The sequence below is a fragment of the Falco punctatus genome (genome assembly GCF_963210335.1).
Source record: "Falco punctatus genome assembly, chromosome: 8".
NCBI classification, from domain to species: Eukaryota; Metazoa; Chordata; class Aves; order Falconiformes; family Falconidae; genus Falco; species Falco punctatus.
In genome coordinates this window covers 21,077,121-21,092,939 of record NC_137588.1, presented here as the reverse complement: position 1 = coordinate 21,092,939, position 15,819 = coordinate 21,077,121, and the positions used below count along the sequence as shown (strand labels likewise).

At 41.2% G+C, this 15,819-nt stretch overlaps 1 protein-coding gene across 1 annotated transcript in view; it reads left to right on the top strand.

Moving 5' to 3' along the window:
- The first annotated feature begins 12 nt into the window (after window positions 1-12).
- Window positions 13-15,819, top strand: part of LOC308068415 (syncytin-2-like) — a 36,943-nt gene continuing 21,136 nt past the window's right edge. Inside the window, exon 1 of the mRNA XM_080398972.1 lies at window positions 13-15,808. Within this exon, the coding sequence (XP_080255098.1) occupies window positions 14,061-15,194 (1,134 nt within the window). The 5' untranslated portion in view covers window positions 13-14,060 and the 3' untranslated portion in view covers window positions 15,195-15,808. The remainder of the gene's footprint in view (window positions 15,809-15,819) is intronic.

The window sequence follows — 15,819 nt, the reverse complement described above, 5'->3', positions numbered from 1 at the left end:
CGGCTGGGGGGAGGCTGCGGCCGCTGGGGCGGGAGCGGGGCCGCCGCGGGGGTCGGGGCTCGTGGGCGCCCGGGGAGGGGGCGGCCGTGCCGGGGCCCGGCCCTCGGCGCTTTCAGGGGAAAGGACTGAAGTTTTGTTGTACAGGTTATTTAATAGTTCTGTTTGAGTACGAGTGTCTCTCTCCTCGTCCTCGGCCCCGTGCGGGGCTCCAGCATGAGATATTTCTGTAAAGCAACCCGCGACTGCAGCGTGAAATAAACACGTTAACACCGGGGTCTGCAGGGAAGGTCCCGCCGCGTCGGTTTCATTTGATCGTCCCCCGGGCTCTTCCCGCCCTCCCCGCGCGCCGGGCCGCTCCGCGCGCGGCCGCCTCCTTCCCGCCATTTCCTGCTGAGGCGGCGGGCGCTGAGGTGGCGGCCCGGGCCCAGCTTCGTCGCCGCTGTCAAGTGGAGCTCAGCGCACGGCCACCGGGGAGCTGCTCATGGTAAACACGTTTACAATCCCTAGCTTCTTCGCACTGATGTTGGCCTGTTGGTTTGGGTTTGTTTGTCTTTTTTGAAATTATTTTCGTTTTGTTTCCTATGCGTGAAGCTGTGAGAGAAAAGGGAAGCGCATGGTGCCGGTGCTGGGAGTGAGCGTACAGGCCCGGTACTGCAGGCTGGGGAACGTGCTTGAGCGGAGGTGGGCAGTAGTGAAAGTTAATAATTCCCCTTTCTCTGAGAGGTCTAGGCCTGTGATAGCCAGCCATTACTGGCCCGAAGCTGCCTGTGGCTGGCACAGCCAAAACATGCTTTCCATATGCGAACTTCCTGTAAAAGTGCAGAATGTAAGGGGGAGATGCTTGTTATCCTCCCAGTGTGACAAAATGGCAGTTGCTTTCCTGCACAGGGGAAGGTATTTGGCACAAAACTGTGTTTACTTGGTAGGCAGTGACAGCTTGTAGGATTCCTTGTGTCTCACTGGGCACCATGTGAGTATGAGTTCAGGCACACATTCATTTTGGCAAATTTCTTTCAAAATAATGACCTTTTTTAGTGTAGCTATCCCCTATTTCTTTTTTTTAACTGAAATTTGTATAGAACAAACAAATGAGGAACCCAATTAGTAATTTGCTAAATTTTGCATTTTAACATAGGGAATATGTTATTTGCTCCTCACGTTTTTACCACATCAGCTTTACTTTCTGGTTAGCTAATGAGACAGCCAAAGAAGAGTGCCATCAAAACTTCACTGGGACTAATCCGGAACCATTCAGACTCAAATGGGTTCCTCTGGTGGCAGCTGTCATACAAGCTTCGGCACAACCATAATGATAAAAATACACTTTGCCATGCACTTCTGAATCGGGGAAAGTGACAGCTTGATAAATGTTTTTGTAATGACAGAACATGTAAAACTGATGTGTTTGTATGGATGTCAAATACTGCCAAGAATCTCATGAAATAATGAGATGAGACAACAGCACCAGAACCCTCACATCTGAAATAATGAGAAGTTAACGGGTATTTACCATGGTACAGCTCCTCAACAATATTTCAATGTTTATGATTCTGAATTAATTTCCCACACCATATTCTTGGGGTCAATTTATTGAGTTAATAACCAAGCAATAATCTTCTTTACTACTGAAGAATCTTCTATAACTTGTCCTCCTATTACAGGGAGCCTCGTGAGAAATAAGTTTAGCTTTCATTGGTTACCATTCCTTTACTAAAGTTTTAGGCTCTAGAAGCATGTTCTTGAAGGATATTGAGTAGAAGATACCTTTAGTGTTCCAGAATGAGCAACAGCAATGCAGGAAATAACTGATGGACCTGATCCAGAAGTCCTTAGTCAAAAAAGGTCTTTGAGATGAAAGCACAGACCATTTACTCCTGACAGGATTTGGATATGTCATAAGGAGTAACATAATGTTTCTGTCTTTTGCAGTGTTTCATGGCTTACAGCAGCAACCTGCTTGCTTGCTGTCTTTGATACCAGGTTACGTTAAGAATGTAGAGTTACAGAATTTAGGAGTGCTTTTAAAAGAGAATTTGTTTCATTACATAGTCTTTCAATTCTGTGTTGGGATCAGACCTACTTAAAATGGACAGTAGCATAAAGTCCTTTTGTTGGTAGCAGTAGAGGAGAAACAACAGCATCCCAAAGTACGAAAGGTCCACTTATAGGACAGAGTAATGGACTAGGATGTTGCCACACAGTAATGACTTTTCACTGCTAAGTAAGTGCCAAGATCAAGATTAAGTATCAATGTAAGCTGAAGCAATGTATTAGATGGTTTCTGGCACAAGTTTAGCCTGACTAGGAACTAGAGAACCATTTCTATTAGAGCAGATGCACCTAGCAGAAAATAGCCTGATAATTGTAGATACAACGATTTCTAAGCTGGACCATTATGGAAAGATTTTTCTTCAGTTGGGTGACAAACTGCACTTACCCAGCATCTATGTTGTCTAGTCTAGCCAGACTGTTTTGTGTTCTTACTCATTCCTCAAGACACAACTTGTACTGAAATAGCAAAAGTTTTACCACTCACTTAAGTGTGAGCCTGCAAGTAATTTAGGTTTTAAGCAAAAGACCGTAGCCCAGGCAGTGCCAGCACCATGTCAAGGGGGTGGTGGTATCTGATTAAAAAAACAAACCAAAACAAAACCACAACCAGTGGCACATTGTAGCATATGCACCTTGTATAACATCTGTATAATAACTACATTTAAAGCATGAAAGTGCACAGGTTAAAAATATTACAGTCAAAATTAGTTAAATACTTGTCACGAGGGAGAGATGCATTTAAGTGAAAACCCACAATATCAAATGCTAATGAAAATAAATCTGTAAGAATAGTACCAAAAAAAAGAAGGGGGGCCCCCCAGAAAATTAGGGATTTATGACACAAGGTAAGTAAAAGTAACAGTTTAGAACATAATTTTTTCTTAATGAAACATTATTTCTCTCCAAAGCTTTTAAACAGTTCATTGCAAAAAGAGGGCATATCCATCATAGCTGTTTCATATTCATCTCTAAATAGCTAAATCATATGATAGCTTTTCAATTGAAATCGTTAAACTTTTATAGTAATATGGCATTTAAATACACATGTGACCTTTCTGATGTATGGGTACAGCGTTACAAAAATATATTGCTTACATCTCAAGAATTTATTTCTAGTTGGCAAATTGCACTCTATAATAAAATTAACTTTTAATTTTGCATTCATAAAATACATTTTACACTTTTAGCTGTTTCCAATCAACTAGAACAGCTGTTCATTTTATCAAATTAAATGATTAATATTCTTTTTAATTATACATTTTGAGTACATATGCTGCTCAAGGTCAATTCATTTCTGAATTTTAAATCTTAAATGTCATTGGTATAATAGACACATATATGAACTAATTCATCTTGTAGTTAATTCAAATTAATTAATCTTTAAAAAAAATGGGATATGGTTTAAAAACTTGAGATTTGGCATGTTTTCTGTGTTGAAAAGCGACTTTCACACTTGGACAAACTTTTAAGCAGAGAACATTTAACATTAAAACAACCAACACTGTTTTTCAGATAGTTTTGGCGTGTTTTGGGTTGGGTTTTTTTAATGTTTTGTTAATAAAATTATAAGGGACAAATGGATTAAGACTTGCATCCAGGAGAAGTTTGCAGGATTTACCTTTTGGTCCTAACTGACCAGGTTCTCACTGCAATACTCCCAAGAAATTTATGAAGTAATGTTTCATACCTCCTCACTACTATTACAGAAAAAGTAGGATAGAGGGGTTTTTTGAACTATATATTGGGAGGTGTCCTTCCTAAAACCATCGCCATGTAATTATTCCTTCCATACTAAATTACAGATGTAATTTTTAAAAGAAATATTTAATCTTAAATTATTTGCAGATTTTCTAGAGATTGCATTAAGTTTTAAAGTAACTACAACTTAACTATTTCAACTTGTGAATTCTCACCTGTATCTAACATCAGTCTTGAATACTGAAGAAATAGGCAATATAAAATGCTGATGTCGTGAAATCCTTAGACAAAAGATACATTTTATTGTTCAGTGATATTAAAGAATTTTAGCAGACCACTCAGAAGTTCATAGAGTAAATCTGTATCTCTGTGCAAGCAGACACACAATTATCAAGGCACTTTTAAATAAGCCTTGTAACATTTGATAGGTCTTGTCGGCTTACCCCCGCACTGAGTGGTGAGAACAAAAGTATTATGCCTTATTGTCAGATCTTATGATTTGCTATAGAATCTTTTATTTTATTTTTTTTATTTCTCCAATTATTTTACACTTTTTATGAGATTTTTGTGAATCCTCTGGTAAAGATGTGGGGTATTCTGCTCTGACACGTGATAGAGCCAACTCAAAGACCTCTTAGATTTTCCTGCCAAACTTTTTGAAAATACTTACCAAACAGTGTCCCCAAGTCTTTGAGACTAATGAACTTGAAAGCAATGCTGGTTCTCCAAAGGGATTGCCTGGCAGGTATCTTCAATAACTTTGTATTTAAACAGCGCCCGAGCCACCAAGGACCTGGAAGTGTTCAGCAACCAGCAAAGGGTCACAATTATCAGGTAAGTGTTAATGTGCAGCACAGAGAAGAAGGATCCAAGGCCCTGAGCTGATTGAATGAATAGTCTTGATCAAAAAAAATCAGCAGAAGTGTGTGTAATTCAAAGGGTCTTAAATAAGTTTATGGTTATTATTCCGTGTTAATATTTACTCCCAACTAATTTCAAGTCATATAGGTGTATTACTGAGGATAATGAAACCCAAAGAAAACATGTATTTTGACCTTGTGACTGTGACAAGTCACCAAGAGATTAGGGACAGTGAGATTTGGCCTTTAACCTGGAGGCCATTGATCCTGTTTTTCTTCTCATCATCTCTTAATTTTTTTGTTGTACACATGTACCTAGCTACACAAAAAATCCCAGCACGTCCCTGACCCAGGTCTGGTGATTACATCACTGCTTAGCCGTGTTAACAGGAGCCCAACCTAAGGCTGTGTACAAATCCTGTGTGCTCACTGAGAAAGTTATGCATACCCACTCATGGGGTGTGTAGGGGCATAGTAGGGGTCCATCCCCTTTGCAGGTGGCTATGCAGTGAATCTCATGCTGTGATGTATTGAAGGTAGTGGCCAGGAACTCTTGAAGAAGTGGCGAGTTTGCACTGAGGTGTGAACTGAGTTGCTGAACAATTAAAGTGCGCTCTTCAGTAGTGCAGAGGCCTTGTACAGAGTCTCTGTATAGGTTCAGATTTCACCATTAGTGGTAGTAAAGCTAGAATTTCCTTTCATCTAATTGAACTACCAAAGAAATCATAATAATCCAATGTATGATAGCTGATCCCCTTTTGCTCTGCCTAAGTAAGGAACACTTTACCAGTGTAGGAATATCATATACTAGAAGCCATGTGTGCATCACCATAGTGACCCTTCCTCTCCTGCCCTTCTGCCTCACCCCCCCAGAATAAAAACGAAGCTGTACCAGCAAAAGTGCTGTCTTGTCTGTCCTGCTGCATCTACAATAGAGTCTTCTGCTGGTGCAGATGTCTCAGCTAAGGGTTACAGTTTTTTCTCCCCTATGACTGGCACAATTGGGCCTGCAGCAGCATGTGAGTGAAGCCTGGTTTACTTCATCCTCAAGTGAGCACAGACGTCTTATGCTTTGGATTTAATTGTTCTTTCTAGCTTAACAATATAATGTTACCTTCGCCTTAAGGTAGGAACTTCCATCTAGCTCATCTTAATCCCCTTCTCTAGGGCATCAGTCACCAGCTTTTGCTAGCCATTGATGCCAATACTGAACAAGTAACTCACTTGAGGGAACATCGTAATTTGCCCTTCCTTTCAAGCTATCCCATCATAAAAGGCAATCTTTTTGACATTTGTAATTTTCTGAACCACAGTCTTTTACTGTCACAGTGACTGAGATGCCCTGAACAGAGTATTTCATCACCATAGCATTTAGTGTAGAGGAATGATGAACCACAAGGAGGAAAATGAAAAACAAGATATCCACGGTTTTTTAGAAGTTCCTTGTATTTAAAATGAAAAATAATACTCAAATGCTGTAAACTGTGATATTTTTCACAAGTTAAATGTTTCTCTCTTTTTTTTTTTATTTACAAATACCCACATTACCAGCTTCATCAGAAACAATAGTGTGTGCCCATGTTTTTGTATTTTTAAAAAAGGCAGGATTGTCTGCAAAAACAATATATTCCCATTATCCATAAGTCCCTGTTCTTATAGCAGTACTGAGCTGTTTAAACAAAGTTCCAGTATTAACCTATATACTACCCAAAAACATTTTTCATTTTCCTTTTTAACATGAACCAGCCATCACAGAGCACACTTTCAAAACAGGCTCTAATTACAAAGCAGGTTGAAAGAAATTTTATTAGACCAAAGCCCATATCTTCACTTGGGGTCATATCCCACATGCTTTATTCAGGATCAGATGGTGTGCCTGTGATCTCCACATGCAGATCTCTCATCTGTGTGGAAAGGAGATGTCAGTCATATTGCCACATTCCCCCTTATTTTAGACAGCTCTCCACAAGTCTAGGATGCACATGTGAAGAAGAGAGAGGGAAACGTGTGCTATTCACTCATTAAAAATTAGACAGGAAAGATAACACAGCCTGAGAATGTCAGGTGGTCTCAGCTACCATATGTTAATCCCAAATGAGCGTGGAAACCACTTCATTTCCTCCCCTCATATCTAAATAATTTGCTTTCCTTCTGACCAGCAATAGTGGTAGTGCGTTGTTTTTGTTGAACCCTGTGAAGAACAGCCAAACACTTGACATCTGCTTGCTTCACACACTATAAAACTCTGCTTGTTCACCTTAGTAGCCCAGTATAGGAGGTCTATTTTTCTCAGCATTATCTGGTCCTTCAGCAGTGTGGCTCCACTGACTTCTTTCTGTTAATTTGCTCTGAAAGAACTGAAAGAAATAGTTTTAAGAAGGCAAAGATTACACTTTTATATTTTCCAAAATATTAACCAAATCTTCTTACGTGCCTACATGAGACCTAAGGCTATGTCTGAGCTTCTTAATAAAATGCTTGAATAAATTGTATAATGACACTGAGAAGCTACTTGCAAAGTACTGTAATCAAGGCTATGTTCAGTGCTTGAATAGTTAAGTTAGAGAGGCCAGAACCATGAGCAATCTCGTTAGGGGAAGCAGTTTCTCTGTAAAGCTATTTAAAACTGGCCAGAGCAGCTCAGTTAATGCATGTAAACACTGGAACTGTAACTCTGATACTCCAATGGGATCTTGAATATACACATAACAACACTAAACATGCTCAGCACATCCTGGCAGCCTACAGGGAAGTGTTTTTCTCTAATCAGAGGAAAATCTTGTAAAAGTTTTTCCCACAAGGGAAAAAAAGAGGTTCATGGATCTGAAGATCATTACTCTTCTGTCAGTCAGGAAGGTGAGGCACAAGACAAAGCAGCTAGGGAACCTTTCCTGTTCAGGGGCCACATTTGCTTAGGCTCACAAATATCAACACCAAGAAAGAGTCCTAGTTCCCTTCTCTGTGAATGCAAAGGGGAGACACAAGACGCAAGAATTTTTAGAAGCCTTTAGCTGATTCACTTCCCCTAGTTTCTGTACCCAACTCATGGGAGTTTGTGATACAGCCCCAAAGTTCTCTGCAGGGTGTTCCAGTATGCAGCTGTTGCGTTGCCTTCATGGAGCTGGCTTTCTCCCCTGTGCCCAAAAAAAGAAATCACTGCACAATTACACTATCCTTGAAATAGTATGCATGAAGAAAGCTTCCTAAGCTAAATACAGTGATTGCAGAATACTGAAATCACTGAGACTTAAATGTGGGAATTACCATCTAGTTTTACCATGCAATTATTTTTCTCATTAGAACCACAGTCTTAATCAGCTAAGAAATATTAAATATTAAACAGCCACTAAAGCAGAATAGTATGTTACATTAAAATAATTCTTTATAAAGTGCCTAAGTACATTAGAACCTCATTTGTCTTTTTATTATATGCACTCATTCATCCTAGACTTAATTTAAAATAGGTGTCAGGTGTCAGCTATAATACTCAGATATGGATTCTGATCTAGATGTTAGAACCTCTGCCACTTACTGAGCATGTTCAAGAAAGGAGAAGGAGGAAGGTAAGTTTAGGCCTGTTTTTAATAAGCTACAGCAATTAGATATTTTCAGTACTCTGAATTATGTATCAGAATTATACAATTATTTGGTTTGTTCTGTTGCTTTTCAATACACTTGAGAACCAGCTCCTAATTAAGATACACACACTATCAAAGATGAAAAACTGAGATGGTGGTAAAAACAATTAGAATGATGATGTAGGCTTAGATTCCCCGTGGTTTTTGTACAGATCTGCAAGGAAGCTTGGGGTATGGGCACATGGAATTTGCCAGAAACAGCTGCAGTACTTGTGTGCCCTACAGGGATGTGAGCCACCCCAGAGCAGGTAGGATGCTCTGGGATGCGGCCCTATTTTCCCTGAGCTGACAGGATACTCTGACAACAGGATCGTTATCCTTAAAGGGAACTGCTATTGCCTCTGGGTAAGTTGTTCCTCTTTGCACAACTCCTTCTGCGTTGCAGTAGTCTAGGGATGCTGCAGTCCTCATCCTGCTCCCATGGCCAGACTGTTAAATCACAGCAGAGCCTCTACCTGTGGAGCGTATGCCAATTGTATGTTAATTATTTGTTATTTCAGTTTTGAACACCTTCCTTCCTATTTAAAAGGTGTAAGAAGAAACCACAGCATACAACAAAGCACATTTTATAAAATAGAATAAATGATCCAACCAAAATTACCTCCAATTATAGGCATGCCTCACCCCTTTAAAACTAATAGACTATGTAATCTACCATCTTTAATATGTCCTGGATGTATTGCTCTTGATCTCAAAAGCAGCAAGAGCAGTCTCTCTCATGAAATCCTACTGCAGAAATGACTGAGTTCCTACCACCTCAATGCCACATGAAAAACCTTAATCAAAGCAGGCAAACCTCTTGACTTGCTGCTGATTCCACAGCGCTTTTTTATAGTGATACCACTTTTATCTATCATCATTTATTCAAAAAAGTAAATCAAAAGCATAAAATAGTCTCATCTGAATTTTTGCCCGCAAGATATAGCCTTCTTGTTGGTTAAGCCATGAAGTCTTACATCAGTCAGAGACAAACTTAAGTGGCCAACCTGACTTTCTGTTCTTCTTTTCCATGTATAGAAGTTTCTTATGCACAAGTTAAAATCTGGTATCAAAATCAGAATTTTTAAAAAGATCTGTCGCCAGCAGTCCAGCTGACAAAAAAGAATACTTGTTTTTAGAACGGTGCAACATTTTTTCAAATGCTGATCAGAAAGCAAATCGTCTATTAATCCTAACCAAGTAATGTGAATATATCACTAACGCCTGTTAGTGAGATGCATTTAGAGCTATATTAATGATGATTAATACCAAAGATTTTTACAATTTGAATCCCACATGTAAATTCTAACATTTGTGTGTGTGAAGTCACTTTTCTCACATTTTTATTTTTACCAAACTTATTTAAAATAAGTCATTAGGAAATCACTTTGAACTTGACTGCAATAAGCAACACTTGAGCTGAAAGTGTTCACAGAAAGATGGGGGAGCAGCCCTAAGGACCCACCCAGGGATAGGTGGCATGTTAGTTAACACGGCTAGCACCCAGAAGTTTTTGTGGCCTGTGGCAACAGAACAGCATAGTTAGGACCTTCAGCTCTCAGGCCTCAGTGATTAGGTTTTTATTAACACCTCTCCACCAAGATGCAGCTTTTTCCAACTTCTTAGGAGGGCTCTGGTTCATGCCTCAGGGGTCAGAGTATTTTGCCCACTCCACCATAATGCTCTCAGTGTCCCAGCTACATCTGTTCGAAATCATTTCGGTGCCTTTGGGAGCATGCGTGTGTTAAGGCCTTAAGGGAGCTGCAGAACTGCACATGCCCCGGGAGCCAACCAGATAACCAGTAGAGACTTCCAGAATGCAGGAGTCGTCCCTGCTACACACGGCTTCCCTTGGCAAGCAGGAACAGAGAAGCTTGAAATGGTTTACTCGGCGGAAATGGTAAACATAATGGAGATGCATAACTACTGTGAGCCAGACCAAAGGTCTGTTTAACCTAGGAGCCTGTTTTCCAGTAACAGATGCTTAAGGAAAGTGGATTAAACACAGGGCATATATAAAACAGATATTCCCCTTGGCATGGCCCCGCAGCTTATGGGGAACAGCGCTTCAGAAACTTCCTGAGCTGGAATCACATTTCGTTTGTTGTGTTTAATAGTCGCAGATAGGCCGATCCATCACAGATCTGGCTCATCCCTTTGTGACTGGATTTACGCTCTGAGGGTCTGCAACGGATTTTGATAGCCGTTTGTGCGGCTGGATTATACGCGCCCTGAAAGGAGGCTTCGTCACCACTCCGGCCTCCCCTGGGTGCCCCGTAACGCCGAGGGATGGCGCAGAGCGGCGCCTTTTCCCAGTGCCGCGGTCACCCCCAGCGCCCGGGCCCGTACGGCGCCCCCAGGCCCGCAGCCGCGGCTCCCCCCCCGGCCCGCCCCGCCCCGGCCTGGCCCTTCCCGGCCGCAGGAGCCGCGCGGCACCAGCCCTCGGCACCCACCGCCAGCGGGTCCGCGCCCCCGGCGGGACGGCGGCAGGTCCGGCCGCCAGCGCAGCCCCCGGCGCCCCCCGCCGAGCCCTGTGCCTGGAGGCGGCACCGGCCCGCCCGCCTGCCTGCCCCAGGGTCCGGCCCGGCTGGAGGCAGGTACCGGACGTGTCGCTGGCCCAGCCGGTCGCCCGGCGCTTGGCAGTGGGGTGACGCGCCCCCCGGGGCAGCGGGGGCGCTGCCACTGGAGCGGGGGGCGGGGCGCCGTCGGGCACCTTCTGCTCTGGGGCGGAGGGTGGCAGTGGGGACTCGAGAAAATAAACCTGATGGGAATTACTGGCATATTTCAGGTCTTTTTTTTGCGGCAAATTGGAACTTTCACGGGACCATAGGTCCAAGTTCCCCTACGTTTTGTTTCTTTTTTAAAAAAAAACCTCACTTGGTATAGACACTCCTAAGCTTTTATTTCTGTACCATGGCTTGTTCATCTTTCACTTGATTCTTTAAATCAATTTGGTGACCCAGAACCTCCTCTGCTCGGCTGCGGGACCCATTGAGAGTGGGGACTCCTTAGAGTACCCTTGGGATTTTCCCAGAGGGGCTCCTCATCTCATCTGGATCACTGCAGGAGCAGACAAGGACTCCATCCTACTGAGCGGCAGGTATTATCTTTATTCGAATATAGTATTTGGGAATATTTCTGGTTTTGGGGACCGGTCCGTTTGTAAAACTATCTGTAAGACATAAGACACTTAAATACTTATGCAGGATGGCATATGCCGGGTAGCTAGCACCACAGGTATACATTTGATTTGGTGTTTGTTTCAATAGTAAGTTAATATCAGGAATTTGTGTTTTAGTCTGAAGACTAAATACATTTGATGATTTGGAGCCAATCCATATACATAGGATTGATAATCATAGGACTGATACTGTTTTACTTATTTTACGTTGTAAATGTAAAAGCATTTCTGTGTCAGGTGTGATATGAGTGTGGGTGTGTGAATACTGTCTTAAGCATCCGAAGGGTGAGTGTAAACCTCTATACATTTTAAAGTGTATATGGTGTAAAGAAATATTGTATATATGGTGGGGGCAAGAAATCGAATGTCCCAATTGTAAGGTTTGGACACTTTGGGATAAGGAAGAGGAAGCTGTAAGTGAGATTAAAGTGATTTGTGGTTGGGGTAACAGTTAAGGTGTTATGGGGGGGAAACAGAGCGGTGGAATATTAAGAAAGAGCCCTTTAGGATGTTTTTTGAGCCATTGGAAGGAAATAGGAGGGCAACCTGGAGGATGCGTAAATATGAAAACCCTGATCAAGTATTTTAATCAGTGGTGGCCTCTATATAAGTTAGGAAGTGGGGAAAAGTGGCCCTTAAATGGGACACTGAATTATAATACTTTGTTGCAATTAACGTTATTCTTAAGATGGGAAGGAAAATGGGATGAAGTAATGTATGCAGACATGTTTTTCACTCTGAGGAATTACTCGGAGTGGCAAAAGGGTTGTGGCATTAACTTAGCTCCACAAGACCCTCTAGTGTTAGCAATAGAGAAGGATCAGAAGGGTAACACAGGAAAAATGAAGAGGTGCTGTTCGGCATGTAGTATTAGGCAGAGATGTATAAAATTAATGAACTGGAGGAAAGGATGGAGGATTTTGGTTTTGCTCCACCCCTGCCTCTGGTACAACCAGATAGTAATGTAAGTGAAGAAGTAGGTATTGAAGGAGCAAGTAGTGAATCGAGCTCAAAGGATTTAGGTTTTACTCCAATAACCTTTGGAAGATGCCGACAGTTCGTGGTACACAGATGGAAGCACTTTTGTGAAACAAGGACAGCGTAAAGCAGGATATGCAACCACAACCGTTCGACAGGTAATTGAATCTAAATCATTACCTCCCGGAACCTCAGCTCAGAAGGCGGAGATTATTGCCTTCACCCGGGCATTGGAACTGGCCAGAGGGAAAAAGATAAATATTTGGACAGACTCCAAATATGCATTTGGAGTAGTCCGTGCACATGGGGCAATTTGGAAAGAACAAGAACTATTGACTGCACAGGGAAAACAGATAAAGCATGCAGAAGAGATCTTGAAATTACTAGAAGCTGTAAAACATCCTGAAAAGGTTGCTATTATGCATTGCCAGGGACATCAGAGAGGAAACACGGATTTGGAAACTGGAAATCACTTAGCCGACCACGAAGCTAAACGAGCAGCAGAGGAGGTGGGAAAAGAGGAATTATCCTTCATACCAGACAGTAAAATCCAAACTATAAGTACAGATCAAGAACCAAATTGTTCTAAGGAAGAATTAAAGCTAGTTCAGGATATGAATGGTAAGGTAGAATCGAATGGGTGGGCCTATCTAGTGGATGGCCGTATGGTGATACCACCCAATTTGACATGGGCTATAGCTCTAACTGAACATAATAAGACTCACTGGGGAGCTGATACGTTATATAAAAGTTTAAACCAGAAACTAATAGGGCACAATTTATATACGACAATAAAACAGGTGTCTCAGCAATGTGAAATTTGTCTATGGTCTACGCAATAACCCCAATGTAGCAAATAGGATAAAATTGGGAGTCATTAGCAGAGGGAATTATCCAGGACAGCAGTGGCAAGTTTAACTTTTCAGAACTCCCAAGAAAAAAGGGGTATCGATATTTATTAGTTATGACTGATACTTTTTCAGGTTGGCCAGAAGCCTTTCCTTGTGGAACAAATAAGGCAAAAGAGGTAATTAAAGGATTGTTGAACAAGATTATCCCCTGCTTTGGGGTCCCGGCAACAATCTCTTCTGATCGAGGCTCACACTTCTGTGCTAAAATAGCACAATAAGTGAGTGCAATACTAGGAATAGATTGGCAGTTACACACTTCTTATAGGCCCTAAGCAAGTGGACAAGTTGAAAAAATGAATCATTTAATCAAACAACAAATAGCTAAAATAGGACAAGAGACAAATTTAACTAGGCCACAATCTCTTCCCTTGGCATTATTAAGAATATGAACCAAACCTAGAATGAAGGAAAATTTGAGCCCTTTTGAGATATTATACAGGAGGCCATACCAATTACAATTTGCGGGAGAAGATTTAATTCAGTTAGGGGAAGGATATTTATGTGAATATATGAAGGCCCTCCAGAGACAATTACAAAATATAAATAAACAAGTTTTGGGGACTAGGGCCAGAGGATTAGACCAACCAACTCATTCTTTTAAACCTGGTGACTATGTATATGTAAAGACTTTTTCAGGAAAACCTTTGGAAGAAAAGTGGGAAGGACCCTATCAAGTACTGCTGATGACCTTTACTGCCATCAAGATAAGAGAACAACCAGCCTGGATTCACTACTCGCGGATAAAGAAGGCTCCTGAGAAATCATGGGCCATCATCCCGGCAGGACCCACAGGACTACAGTTCTTCAGATCATGACTATAATAGGACTGTTGCCCCATTTGAATTTAACCTTATGGAACAAAAATGGACATTTATCATTGGTACAAAGTATCTCTCAGGCTTTGAATAAGACTGACTCTTGGATATGTACTCGTATGCCTGAACATGGGGGAAAAGGTGTATCGTTGATTGGAATCCCATTGCCTAGGAATCAATCCTGGATAAATCTTTGGGAAAACACTGCTTGGAATACTGAAAATGATGAAATTCTAAAATTGGAGATAGATAGTCCTGAGATTCAGGAATCATACTATATGTGTGTACAAAGATGTAATCCACCCAGAGGACAAGGAAAATTAGATTGTAATCCTGTAACTTATGTAGGGAATCAAATGGTCTGCAATACAACTTTAGATATTGGTACCTCACTTTTTGTTAATTTTACAGCTTGGCCAGTACCGGAAGGAAAAGGATGGTACTGGCTGTGCAATGATATGGCTCAAAAAGTTTTACCAAAAAATTGGATGGGGACATGTACATTGGGAGCGGTAGTTCCTAATATGACTTTGCATGATTCCTTATCAAAAGGGTACCTGAGAAATCATGTTCGGAAAGTTAGACGAGATGTTGAAAACCCCCTGATAAAAAGACCAAGTGCTTTTCATAGCTTTGCCCAATGGTTTATCCCATGGTTGGGAGTAAGTGAGTTGGAAAAGGCCATAGTTAATATATCAGCAATAATAGAAAACTTAGAAGATAAAACAATCGATGCAATAAAGGCTCAACAAATAGAAGTATCTAGTTTGTCACAAGTAGTATTACAAAATAGAATGCCTTTAGATTTATTATTAGCAGCTCAGGGAGGAGTGTGTACAATTATTAATACTAGTTGTTGCATGTACATAGATCAAAGTGGAAAGGTTTCCACTGACTTAGAGGAAATATGGAAACAGACGAGGGTTTTGCATGAAATTGCCAAAGATGATTTGTCATGGGATTTTAAGAAAATATGGAATAAACTAACCTTGTGGTTGCCTAACCTAGGATGGCTAAAACACACTTTTGCTAGAACAGTTATAGTAGTAATCTTAGGAATACTAATATGTGTATCACTTTGATGTTTCATTTGGTGTTGCCGAGGAATAATCATAGGGAATGATGATTTTCTGTAGTTGGAAAAGAATTTGCAAAAGTTACTAGAAAAGGGGGGAATGAATGATGAATGATTGCCACTTACCTAAAGAATGATATACTTACGTTTATCTAAAAGTTGGGAAATGTCCAAAGACCCTTATTGTTGACATAGAGGATGTACTAATTGCTAAGTCCTTGGATTTTTGTTATCTTTAAGAAGGCCATCTGGTCCTAAGTTCTTGTTGTCTATGCAACGTGGCAAAGACAAGGACTTTAAATCATGGTCACCAGTTTAGCGAGGAACAGAGTCTGCGCAGAGGTAAGAGGTAAAAAGTTCACTGGAGGAAGACTCAAGATCTTCATCCTGAAGACACCCAAATGACCACTCCTCAAGGATATTGCACAGGTGCGAGATATGTAAATGAGTTCCCGGAATTGTAATGAATATCTAAATTATTTCCTGGAAAATTAATGAATAGGTATGAGTAGTCTGTATAAAGAAGGGACTGAAAAGTCCCCTAGGTGTGCATGACTTTGGTGGAGCGATCCCCCATGCACCCAGCGCTGCCAAATAAAGATATCCTCAGCTCGCATATTGGTGACTGATTC